Source organism: Amphiura filiformis, chromosome 16 (assembly GCF_039555335.1).
Source record: "Amphiura filiformis chromosome 16, Afil_fr2py, whole genome shotgun sequence".
NCBI classification, from domain to species: Eukaryota; Metazoa; Echinodermata; class Ophiuroidea; order Amphilepidida; family Amphiuridae; genus Amphiura; species Amphiura filiformis.
In genome coordinates this window covers 40,545,101-40,559,022 of record NC_092643.1, presented here as the reverse complement: position 1 = coordinate 40,559,022, position 13,922 = coordinate 40,545,101, and the positions used below count along the sequence as shown (strand labels likewise).

The following is a 13,922-nucleotide window of genomic DNA, read 5'->3' as shown; positions in this document are numbered from 1 at the left end:
TCATTCATAAAATGTTTTAAAACCTGTAAGTTTCAAATTGGTTCTTAAATAAAAATGGATTCTTTTCTCTATTGCACTTTTTTGACTCACCCTGTATTATATTCTTGTTTAGTTATATTGATACGAATCCCGTGTAATTAAAAGTGTACATTAGTGTAATTTACGTGGTTTTATTTGGAATATTATTGATACATGTAGTTTAGTTTTTATGTTAGTATTATATTCTTATTTAGTGTTAGTCATTTGTAGACAGGTTATCAAACCAAATAATATTTTTTGTTAATAGTCGCTACAGGTATCTTCCGTATTTTGTCATTATGGTAAAGGTGGTCGAAATGTATGTAAATATGCAGCATAGAGTCATCTAATTCTGACGATTCACAATGCGATGCGCCGCCAGCGGTTGCTCTTGCTAGTCCAATTTTTGACCTTCAGGGTCGACATCGCCGTTCTAGCCACCATTGGATTTTCACGTGGGTGTGATAATAAAGATGTTGAAAACAATTCCAAGAAGGATTCCATGTGACCAATAGATAGAAAATGGATCTCTAGTACTAAATAATTACCGTGTTAAGGGATCCAAAATGAGCGTTTATTGCGTTTCGACAGTATTTTTTGTGGGACATGAGAGCACCTCAGACCTATCGAATTGCATTCTGAATACGAAGCATGTCTTTCTGATATCAAATAATTTTCATTTGTTAAAAATCACAATATAATACAAATTTTATGACAAATTATAAAAATTTGATATTTTTCAAATTTTTGATATATAACAGTCCTCGAAGTAAATTTTATAAATCTAATGATATATTCTTAAAGTGTATGTAGCAGGAGGAAAAGCCGACGGTCAATTGAAAATTTTGACCTTTCATATTGAAGATATGGATTTTTTCCCAAAAAGACCTAATTTTTGTTGGTGTTTTGGGAAAAAAAATCCATATCTTCAATACGAAAGGTCAAAATTTTCAATTGATCGTCGGCTTTTCACCCCACCTACATACACTTTAAGTATAAATCATCAGATTTATAAAGTTTACTTCAAGTACTGTTAAATATCAAAATATCAATTTTTAATGATTTGCCATAAAATGTGTATTAAATTGCGAATTTCAAAAAATCAAAATTATTTGATATCAGAATGACATTCTTCGTATTCAGAATGCAATTCGATATGTCTGATGTGCTCTATTGTCCCAAAATAAATACTGTCCAAACGTTCATACCCCAGCCCTTAACTGGGCATTCGCGTGTAACAAACACACAACGAAATTATGTTCCTGTGTTGTATTCGTATTACGCGGGCTTTGAATGTCGACATTTTCCCATTATGCAGTGCGTATATTGACCTCTCCCCAGCAAACGCTGGAGGCGCATCGTATTTCGAATCGACCGAATTATAAATATCTTATGAACCAATATATACATGATGTATATAACTGATACCGCAAGTATAAGAAAAAAACATTTAATAAACTCTAGAAATACTAAAACTCTATACCAGCGTCCATTTTGGTAATGCTTTCCGAATTTGACAGCCCCGATTCTAAATCAATCAGAGTGAATGTTAGCTCAAAAGATGTTTACTGCTTTTCAGTATGCTAATGCAGATGCTATTGTATGCATTTAAGGGTTTAGCACTTATTAGGCTATATAGCCGATACTTCTTGGACTTTTGCAGGTAGTTTTTCCTTTTTCTTGAGAATTATAACAGTTTGGAAGTATACTAAGTAATGGTTCACACAGTGAGTCTGAATGATTTAGTTTTCAGCCATAGATATAAATGTCGTGATTAACTTGAAGCAGTCAGAGTATAACATGCTAGGGGCTGTGCAATAATTATGAGCCCTGGGGGACGGTAAAATTAGGGGGCGATTTTTGGCGGCAGTCCAGCCACTCTGCGACTCTATGTCTAAAATGACTCCATATTGGGAGTCATCTGATTCCCTTGGAGAGTTATAATTTGTTGACTCTGCTGAAGAGTCACCGTTTATGACTCTACACAAGAGTCATTTGACTCCCAATATAGAGTCATTTTAGACCTTTAGAGTCACGCAGTGCTTGGACTCTGCTTCTAGAGTAATCCAGACTCCATTTATCGAGTCACCTCGGCTCCATTACAGGGTCACTTCAACAATCCAATTCCAAGTAGGAAAGCTTACTATTATTAGCTTTACCTCACCGTGCAGTCTCGTATGTAGAGTTTTCGTGAAAACCAAGAGCCACTGCGCCGCTGATCCTCACATATATGGTGCTCAGCTGCATGTCGCTGAGAGTGTGATCTCACTGTATTAAAGTTTACATACAACCACACTATCCTGATCACTGATTGCTGCATTTAATATAGGTATGTTGATTATTTCGTTAATTTAAGGTTAGCAACTTTTTTTAAACTGTTGCGATTTGGTAGTTCACAGCATCTTGCGAATGGTAGTTAGCTTTGGCAAAATTTGAATTTATCGTTTCATAGCGAGTGTATAGGCCCTGTGGTTCTTGAGTTATGTTGAAAAGAGGGCTGCAACAACAACACTTTTGTAAAACGCACATAACTCATTAACAACAATAGGTCTAAATCAAGCACGTTTTCAAAGTAAATGATTTGTAAATGAACCAGTGGCGTAAATTTCTTGAAGTATAGTGAATCCAGCCCCTTTTGGCGACAGAATAAATTTATGGTACAAATACAAGCGAAGCGCGCAAAAAAATGCCATATTGAAGCTAAACTGGTGAGATATGGTGCAAAAGCGGAATAAATTCGCTCGAAGCGTGAAAAAAATGACACTTTGGGGGCTAAAATGGCCAAATATGATTTGGTCAGAAACCCACACACAGGCGTCAACATAGGGGGGGGGGTGATTGTATGGACCACCCCCTGACAAAATATTGGGGGGATTTATCCCCCATCCCCGGGATTCTACGCCTATGGAATGAACTTTTGCAAAACATCAAAGTGTTATTTTTCAAAAATTTCTGGTTATGTACAAAAGTTGATTTTCGGCTAAGTATTCTATACAAAAATGCAGTGATGCGAACGTTATTCATTTTCATTTTTATTTGCCAACTATCTGGAATTCTCTTTTTTTGTGACAAAATAATCAATAATTATTAGGGCCTTCTTACTGAGAGTGGTTTGTATAAGACAATCTTAATTGGGGTCTTTCTATTGAATGTGCATGTGATCTGTTTTGAAATGTCATTTGTGGCAAGATAATCTTAATCTTTAATGCTATCAAAAATATTTAATAAAAACATTTTAATCATTTAAATGCTGACAAAAACCGTTTATTTTTAACTTACTTGGGCATTTTCTCGGGGGGGGGGGATTCGAATTTGGAAGTGACGAGGATGTGCGGACAGCAGTTCGAAGCTTGGGGTCTTTCGGTGAGAGCTTAGACACTGAAAAAGGGGGTCTTTTCGTGAGACTGGGGAAAATCTTACCAAAAAGGGGGTCCTTCCGTGACCGTGAAACGTGGAATTTTTTTCTTCAAACATTCATCGAAATTTGAAAATTTGAGGAAAAATAATGAAAAAAACAGGGTCATTCCGTGATGAGATCAGAAATTTGTCCAAAATTCTTGAAAGGAGAGAGCTTTTGGTAACAGGAAAACAAAAAGGGGGTCATTGGGTGAGAGGAAATTGACAAAATAATGGGGGTCAATGTGGCCCCACATACCCGACATCCATAATTTTAGTGCCCCCCTGCCCCATCTTCTCCTTGGACTTTTAAGATAACTAGTTCACCTGTAGCTGTGAGAGTAACTTATAGCGATGCTATTTGACCCCTGATGACCCCTTTTTTTTATCACTTTTAAGCCCAATTGGTTATACTGACCCCATATGACCTTCGCCCTCGAGTGACCTCGGTTTGATTTTGTTCATGGTCCCGTACTCCCGTGATACGGAGAATTACTTTCACCCGAAGTTTAAGCCAAATCAGACGAAGTTGACTTCCGATGACCTTGATTATATTTTTTACTAGTTCAACTCATATCAAGGATTCCACCCACCAGGTTTGAGCCCGATCGGACAAAACTTGAAATTTGAACCCTCTGTGATGATCTTCTACCTCGGTTGACCGCACTTTTATTTCGCACATAATATATTCCCCTCATATAAAGGAAGCCACCCACCAAGTTTGAGCCCGATCAGACAAAGTTTGAAATTTGACCCCTCCATAATGACCTTTTGACCTCGGTTGACCTCAATTTTATTCCGCGCATATATCCCCCCTCATATCAAGGATTCCACCCACCAAGTTTGAGCCTGATCGGACAAAGTTTGAAATTTGACCCCCTCCGTAATGACCTTTGACCTCGTTTGACCTCAATTTTATTTCGCGCATATATTCCTCTCGTATCAGAATTCCACCAACCAAGTTTGGGCCCGATCGGACAAAGTGTGAAATTTTGACCTTTGACCTTGACATCCGATGACTTTGAAAACCACCCAGTCAACATGCTTTTCCCGACACATATCCATATCCGAAATATCGGATTGATGCGTCGCAGCGCAGCGAAACGCATAGCCGGACAACCAGACACAAAGACACACATAGGGACTTCGGTGGATATTTTAGTATAGTTGAAATCGATTTATAAACTTTTATCTTGTGTTTATTTATTTATTTATTTATTTATTTATTTATTTTTTATTTATTTATTTATTTATTTTTTTTTTTTTTATATTTTTTTTTATTTAACCTGGGGTGACCAATCAATGCTATTCTCCGTTGGTTCCCAGGTGGTTGGGGTTAATGGGTCATGGTGTCATTTGTCATAGTCTGTCACCACTTTTAGTGATCGCTCCCATTTTAGGGACGTACCATTAGATATCAAATTGCAGTAAAAGAATGTGTTTTAAACGTCAGAGAACAGAAAGTACATGCGAGTATACTTGCATCAGCATGATAAGATTTTCTCTTTTTTCAAGGTTGCCACGATCAATCATTTTCTTTATTAAAAAGTAAAATTATTCAAGGAAAATAGTTTATTAACATCGTCTATCCCCATGAATATAATGGCAATAAATTGGTTTTGGTATAAAAGAAATAAAACGAATAGGCTCAAAACTAATTATTTTGCGCACTTCTGATTTTCATCAACAAAACAATCCAAGCAAGAACAGAGGATTCAAGGATGTCTGAATTTTCATATTTTTATACATTTTATTCAAGTTTTCAAGCTTCAAACAACCTATTAAAATTAAGACTTTTCAACAATTTTCAATTAAAAAAAACACCTATAAGTGATCATAATGTCTTGCCTTTGGAAAAGTCCTAATAAACTATAAATAGGTAAATGTTGTGGGTGGGCGGGTCGGGTGTGTAGGGGCAGATGTGCATGAAATGCTCTGTCAGTTTTGATATATCGGGACGATATAAACTATATATTTTTCATCTGGTTTGTCTAATTTATCTTGTTCAAACTTGTATTTTGCCTCCATTTCTATTTCTTTCAAATGTGCTTCAATTTGCAGCTTTTGTGCTTTTTCTTCAGCTTCTGACCCTGTTCCGACTCATCTTATGTTCTAGCGCCATCATTTTTGAGGCGTTTTTTCTTTCATTTCTAACTTAATCATGTCCGGGTTGTTGTTTTTTGGTCCATTTCTATTTTCTTTTGGTCCATTTCCATTTCTTTTGATCCATTTCCATTTTGTTCAAATCTGTCTCTTCCAACATGAATTCATCAAAAACGTAGGGGAGAGCGGGGAGTGTTCGCCCTAGGGGCAGGTTCGCCCACCCCTTGTTTCTCAGCACTACGGCTATCGGGGGATTTGGTGATGGCAAAATTAGGTGACATAGGTCATTATAACATATTAGCTACGCGACATAATGACGTGTCCATCGAACTGCAGCCAAAACAAAAAAATTACACCAAAACGTAATTTTTTCTTGCATTAATAATGTTGTATTATCATTGATACATAAATAGTGATGGTTTTAATGGAAATCTGTGTTGGGAACATATGTTATTACTCAAAGATTTAATGCAGTTATAAACTCCTTATTCGATTTGTATTTTGCATACCCTGAAGAAAATACAAAAATGTGCACAAGGGGCATGTTCGCCCTTTTGAGGATGGGGCATGTTCGCCCTATATCTTCCCCGGGCGGACTTACCCCAAACTGGAGGGCGGACCTGCCCCATCAGCGTATTATGCAAAATATTGATAAATATACCATTAAACAAGGTAAAACTACTAAAAAGCATGTTTTTTAAAGTTATGTGGTATCAGTATTACTCATACCACCGTTTATGTCCTAATCCATAATCTCCCCGAAGTTGTAAACGTGATACGTTTAAGCTCACTTTGGACCCCTACATTATACCATGGCCCGACCCCTGCAACAAATTTAGTGACTCCCCAGAAGAGAATGAATGCCCTGTATACTCTTGCTAAATGTTTGCATTGAATATGTTATTGTTATGCAATGTTTAAATCTTTTTTGTGATTAGGGTGAACTTACCCCACCATATGGGCGAACATGCCCCAATATGGGGCAAGTTCGCCACTTTGCAAAAACTTTTTGTTTGCTCTATCCTGTTGCTATTGTAAGGCCTATAGTTCTGGGATTGTGGCCGTATATAGCTAAGACATATGGCTTTCACATGGGCTAATCAGATCATCCCTAACCTTAACATTGACATCGCTAGGCTGGTCAGAAAAAAATAGGGCGAACACTCCCCGCTCTCCCCTATTCATTAACCAAAATATAAATTAAGGCATTTTTGTTTACCAATCAAGGCCTTTTTGAATACTTGCTTTCTAGTGGCTTGCCTTACTTTCAAGTCACAATGCTTGCTCAAATTCTAACAAATCAGATTTCTTCAACTCAAATTTCTCCCAAGTTATAGTTTTCAGCAACTCTTCTGCATTGAACGCCATGCTGTACTTTCACTTTTGAGATCGACTCAGTAAATTAATGTCAACTTTTCTTTTACAGTGTTCCCGGACGAGCCCCCAATTTGATTACGAGTCAGAAAGACTCAAGGCCAAAACCACCTTTTACTCAAATCACTTTAGAATGCACAACAAAACACTCTGTTTGTTTTGGGCTAACAAAATTGACATCTTTAACAAAATATAGAGTATGGCTGGACAATTATCCTTGCATATAAACATGACTACACATACAATCAATTGCAATCAGTAAAATTTTACTAATCCAGCAATTTTTTGTTGCTGATTTTAATGTTCTGTTGCATTTAATGTTCGAATGACTCTCTGAAATAAATTGTGTCAAGGTCCAACTTTTTAATTCCACAGCAAATTATATCGTAAATCCTTTCTGTTCTTTGGCAATGACGACACTCAAAATGACGTTACTTTTACTTTTCATTAGTTGCTGACAACGGATACCAAAATACCCCCCCCCCCTTCGTTCAGTGGCCAAATATATAAATAAACTTATGTAGCACTAGACTATGCCATAGTCGAATTTTATTAAAAATATGTTAATTAGTCATGATGAACCCATTTCGTTGAACTCAAAATTATACTGATGTTTATTAAAAGCATTCAATAGTAAAATGGTCATAAAGAGTTAAAAATATCAGATGATTAGTTACAATAAAAGTAATCGAATGCAACATTATCTTGCATAATAATTATAATGGCTCACTTTAATACTGAACAATTCTGATTTTGGAATCTACCAGTTTATTGATAGCGAACCCCGAAAATCCGACTATATGGACTTTACCCCGGGACTTTGCTCTCTAAAAACACACTGTCAAGCACACTTGTTTATCAGTCCATTAACCACAAGTACTAAGCATGATATAGTACAAGACGCGCTAGATGTTTGATGAGAGATTAACTTTCGCGTCAACACAAAAGCGCCGCAAATACCACAGATAGTTGTGTACGGTGTAGTTAATGGTAATAGCACAGGGCCCGGAAGATTTAAACCATAGCGAGATATGGGCGACCAATCACAAGGCAGATCCATTTAAAAATGTATTACATCATGGCCAATTTTAGTTAGGTCAGAAATTGGCCTAACTCTCCATAGAGTCCCGTGTTAAAAATCTTAACCATTCCATTAACCACAAGTACTAAGCATGATATAGTACAAGACGCGCTAGATGTTTGATGAGAGATTAACTTTCGCGTCAACACAAAAGCGCCGCAAATACCACAGATAGTTGTGTACGGTGTAGTTAATGGTAATAGCACAGGGCCCGGAAGATTTAAACCATAGCGAGATATGGGCGACCAATCACAAGGCAGATCCATTTAAAAATGTATTACATCATGGCCAATTTTAGTTAGGTCAGAAATTGGCCTAACTCTCCATAGAGTCCCGTGTTAAAAATCTTAACCGCAAGGCAAAGTCAGTAGTCCACTTGGGAAGCTAACAAACAGAGGGAGTGCGGTGACTGAAAAGATCAGATACAGATGTGAAAATCTATCAGTTGCACACAAATCAATATAAATCAGAGTTTTATGCTTAAATGTAATAGCAAGAGTATGCAAAATGGGCAAGTGGACTACGGAGAAGTCTAATTTAGCACCTTCGTGAGCAGTCGAACTTTTAATTTTATTTAGCAAGCATATAATTATTTCCATTTTTTTCTCTTTTCAGACATTATGTCAGTGGGATTTACTGATGGATCCTATCTGCAAGTATTGTAGAGGACGATTTAATAATAACATTTCTCGATATACAGGCTGTATCAAAATGATTGGTACCCATCAGTTTTCAGTGGTTATGGACAAGACTGCCTTATCAAAATGCAACATTAAAGATCCACCAATTTTTGTTAGATGTGATGAAAGGCTATAAACTATAAATTCTGGCCATTTCAAGAGGAACCAATGTTGCATATGGAAGAAACAGGCTTTTTAATAAACGCTAACACCAATGGGTACCAATCATTTTGATACAGCCTGTATATCACATAACACAGATGCATATTATACCTTACTGGTACAGCAATCCAACGATGAAACCAAAGGCTGGTAGTGTTATGCGACAGATCAAAAGGATTCAGAATAACAATTCCGAAGATCGTCATGTATCCCTCATCTGTTCCACAGCATCTGGACATGAAAAATCGCAAACATCATGAACATAGGGAGGACAAGTTAAAGTCTGCGAACAATCAACATGAACGAGGTAATACATGTACTATAACAATAGATACACATGATGCAGCTAATTATAGATTTGCCTACTCGAACAAGTCCATTAATCGAATGGATAAGATAGAACAGCTTAAAATGAAATGCCCTGAATTGTGTAAAACGAAACGTCACGAAATGCCCGACGAAATTACCTATCCAGGAGGAAAAGCTAATCATAAATGTAGTTATTGTGACAAATTATTCCGGCAATTGGGGGGCAAGAAACAACATGAAATGACTCATACAGGAGAAAAACCTTATCAATGTAGCTACTGCGACAGATCATTTGGTTCTGCGTCGAACAAGAAACTACATGAACGGACTCATACAGGAGAAAAACCTTATAAATGTAGATACTGCGACAGATCATTTGGTCATATGTCGAACAAGAAACGTCATGAACGGATTCATACAGGAGAAAAACCTTATAAATGTAGCTATTGTGACAAACGATTTCCCCAGATGGGTAACAAGGAAGAACATGAAAGTGTTCATACAGGAAAGAAAGCACATGTATGTAGCTATTGTGACAAACCATTCAACCATTTGGTGGGAAAGAAGCGACACGAGATGACTCATACAGGAGAAAAACCTTATAAATGTAGCTACTGCGATAAATTGTTCACCTGGTTGGGTAACAAGAAAGAACACGAACTGACACACACAGGAGAAAAACCTCATCAGTGTAGCTACTGCGACAGATTGTTCACCCGGTTGGGTAACAAGAAAGAACACGAACTGATTCATACAGGAGAAAAACCTCATCAGTGTAGCTACTGCGACAGATCTTTCTGCCAGTTGAGCAACAAGAAACAACATGAAATGATTCATATAAGGAAAAATACCTCATCAATGTAGCTAGTTGGGTCACACTGAGTAACAACATGAACTGACTCATGGGAAAAAGTGTAGATATAGCCAGTTGAGGCTGGTTGAAATGGCATACATACATGCAAAGTCCATCATAAAATATAACTACTGCAACAAATCATTCCGCCAATTTAGTGAAAAGAAGTGACATGAAAAGACATATGCACGAGAGAAAAGAAGATGAACCTTCTTTTACATTGATGGGAAGTTCAGCAACTCTGTACATTAATTTGTACAAGAGCCAACCGCTGTTAATCGGTGATGAATTAGACGCTTTTAGCTTGTTTTCTTTGTTGAAAGGATTTAATCATATGTCACCGTCATTCACCGCCGTTTAACAATTCGCGTCTGGCGCGTCTGCATGGTTTACATCGCTTGGGCAGCTAAAGCTGAAGCTGCTCTCGCGAATAAACCACGCAGACGATGCGGACGCATCTTGTTGAACGGTGATGAACAACGGTAAAAAGGTATATAACAAATGACGTCATAGGCCGGCTAGTAATCTGGTATTCGACGGTATGCGGAAATCGTGATGTCACATTTTCGGTCAATCCCACAAACCTTTGCGTTTGGACCCTGATGTCTTCACGCGGATGCGAACATCATTACTGCGCACTAAAAGGATTTAGAAATGCGCAGTATCGCTAACGATCGATGCGCATATCGGCGTGGCGGCAACGACATCTGAGGTCCATTTCAATCAACTTCTTAACTCAAGCAGCCGTTCGCAAGTAACGAATATCCTTTTACTAAACGTAACTTTACGAAGGATCCCTGTAATTTACTTACGAAGAGTACCGAACGTAAGTCATTTTAGTAAAATTGATTTTACGATGTGCCGTAAGTTACGATTGATCATTAGTTAAGAAGCTTCGTAAAGTTCATTGAAATGGACCCCCATGTGTCCACACGCAAAGGCTTATGGGAGGGACTGACAAGATGAATTATATTTCACCATAAGTAGTGATGTAACAGGATTAATTACCATAGCAATAGTTGAAACAATTTTTGAATGTATTGCCCTTCACGAGATGTACGCTGTACCTCTGCATCGTACCATTGATTATCAACGGATCAAGGGGGGGGTACTTGACTTAAAATTGGGTACAGGTGTCCCTTCTTTATACAGACTTGATATTTAGTATGGAATATTTTTTCGCGAAATTTCAAGACTGGTCTGAATGGGGTCTGCATAAACCGCACGGGCTAAATATTAATTTGGGTGTGTCGAAAGATGGTGTAAAATAATTGTTTGATAGAAAATGAGCATTCCATGAGTTTATTTATAGTATGGTGCTCATACTGTAGCCAATTTGCGCAAAATGGCGTTATTATCAAATTTATAGGGGTTTGAGGTGATATTTCCTAAACTTTGTCAGCAATTGGCATTCATCATAGCTGAAATACACTTGCAATGTACCAAATTGTTTTAAACATGTGAGGAGCTTAAAATATGGTACGTACTCAGAAAGTTTCAATGGCCCCATTATTATAAACTTACGGAACAAAACAACTGCGCTGATTCTTGGTTGTCCAATGACCTCACGCTATTTCTTTGAAAAAAAGAAGAAATCGACCCATTGTTATAGATCGGCTACAAATGAGACCCATTATTAAAGTAGTGCTGGGCTAGGAATGACCCACTTTCACAGTTGCATCGGAAGTTGCGTTGACAAAAAAACGAAGTTCAACCATCTTTATAGTTATTTTATTTTTATTATTTTTTTATTAACGGCATCTTTATAGAGGGTAGCCCAGATCAGTGAACAAAGCACTGCTTTCCACTGGGGCCCTCTTTACATGTTAAAATACAACAGAGTTACAAAGTTATAAAAATATACAAATATTGAAAAATATAAAATTGCCTTAATCTTAAATTACAAAGCACTTAAAATACCAAGAAAATCTATATAAATTGCACTTGTGTAAATTGAATATATGAATACAAAAGCCACCTAAGTCCATACTTAAACCAAATTGAGTTAAGCATGGGAAAGTGTTCCTTTACATAGGCCTGTCATATGTATGAAAGAACAACTCAAATTCATCCTCTGTGTCTATTGAGCATGTGAAAAATAGCATGTATGAAAGAATCACCCAATTCCATGATTTGAGTCTTGTAACACATTGATTAAAATCCAGTATGTATAAAAGTCCACTTGTAACACATTCATTGCTAGAGAGTGACTTTTGAAAAAAAAATGGGTTTAATAAAGGAAAGTGTGTGGTTTATATTACATGGCAGAATGCTTATCAACATTATACATACCTGTGCGCTTTATTTTGTATTATCTTACTAGTGGTAATCTCATTCTAACATTGTTGTCTTTGTATATGATTCAAACAACCACCTAAGTCCAAAATTTAAAATGAACCCCACGAAGTCCCTGAAATGCTAATCGTCATACCTAATACAGGTTAATCCACTCATTTGCACGTAAAACTTACCATATTGACCAGGTAAATCTAACTGAAGGAATTAAAATGATACACAGGTTTTTCTCTCAAAATCACTTCCCATGGACTTAGGTGGCTTTTGTATTCATGTATTCAATTGCTTGCATATAGCAGCATGCAGACTTTTTATTAGACGCACAATACCGTACGCAACACATCCATGCCACTCAATACACTGCGCACCCTCTACTTACCTCCCACGACCTGATCTATGCACAAAACGAAGTTTGGGACCACAAGAAACCCCTGTACCACAGAAAAGGTTTTGGCACCCCGGAAGAACGGGGATGACAACGCCCAGGTGTTGGTGTCGCCCAACACTAACGAGATATCGCCCTCACCAATTCGTTTCTTGCGACCAACAAGGACGTGTTTACGAAGAGCTCCAATTTCTGTTGAGAAATATCGTAGCAGCGTGAGGCTTATTTCCGAGTAACGGTTACGCAAGTATCAGTAATCACTTCGGTGATATTTTCTGTAACTTTAGCAAGATTTTTTTCCATTTGTGATGTTTTTTTCTTGCTAGTTTCTCGTAGTCTCTGTGGCCGAAGTGAGACCGCCCAAGTAAAATATTCATAGGTTTTCACTCGGCTCCCCTGGTAATTCCACTGGGAGGTCGCCGGGATTTTTCTTGGCGATCTCCCCTTCTGTCCCGGCTACTTTGGCTTTCGTAGTCGGTGTTTTGATTCATTTTTCCCTCGCACATGTGGTAAGGTTAAAATTCGCGGTTTTTTCGCTTAATAGTGCGGGGGCCTATGTCAAAACTGTTCCCATGCGCACCTCTCAGTAGTAGGGGATCTCGTGTTCACTTTTTTTGGATCCCGTGCGCCTTTTCATGTTTTGGGTTCTCTGGCGGTAGAGGAGGGGTTCTCCCTTGGGGAGTCTGTGACCCCTTACAGGTTGACACTCTTGCTTATCCCCTCCTCTTACGCCGGGGTCCCTCCTCCAGTCCCTTCGGAGACGAGAGGGAGTTTACATGTTTTCTTACCCTTTCTCCATTACAGGTAGTTATCAAAATGTCTAAAGAGCGTACTCCCTCCAAGGCGTTGGGGACCAGAAGCAAACCTCGGCAGTGTGTTGCGTGCAAGGCATTCCTTGGGAAAGACGATGCGCATGAGGCATGCCTGCTTTGTAGGTCGTGCTCACCGGACCAACCGTGCACCATTGACCGTGACTGGTCCAAGGAGGCCTGGGCTAGGTCCCTGGCCCATAAGATGAAACTACAGAAGTCTCACCAACGTAAGGTGGAGGGGCTTAGGAACAGGAACCGCAAACGCCGTTCTTCTTCGCAGGAGTCGTCTGGCTCGGCGAAGAAAGTGTCCCTAGCCCCCGCCAGCCAGGGAGTTTGTCCTCCGTCCCCTGGGTCCTCTAGCTCCAGGAGACCAGGTATGAGAGAGTCAATCTCTATCTGTCCCTCGGTCGGGCAGCCCCCAAGCCTTTTGGCTCCGCCCGCCCTTATGCTAGGA

At 38.5% G+C, this 13,922-nt stretch overlaps 1 protein-coding gene across 1 annotated transcript; it reads left to right on the top strand.

Annotated features, from left to right (window-relative positions):
- Positions 1-8,941: 8,941 nt before the first annotated feature.
- On the top strand, positions 8,942-10,171 carry LOC140136601 (uncharacterized). Its single transcript, XM_072158284.1, has one exon. The coding sequence runs from the start codon at positions 9,019-9,021 to the stop codon at positions 9,985-9,987; it is 969 nt and encodes a 322-aa protein (XP_072014385.1). The 5' UTR covers positions 8,942-9,018; the 3' UTR covers positions 9,988-10,171.
- The last annotated feature ends 3,751 nt before the right edge of the window (positions 10,172-13,922 follow it).

Excerpts from the sequence above, each read along its gene's own strand:
- LOC140136601 (XM_072158284.1), top strand. The coding sequence starts at position 9,019 with ATGTATCCCTCATCTGTTCCACAGCATCTGGACATGAAAAATCGCAAA.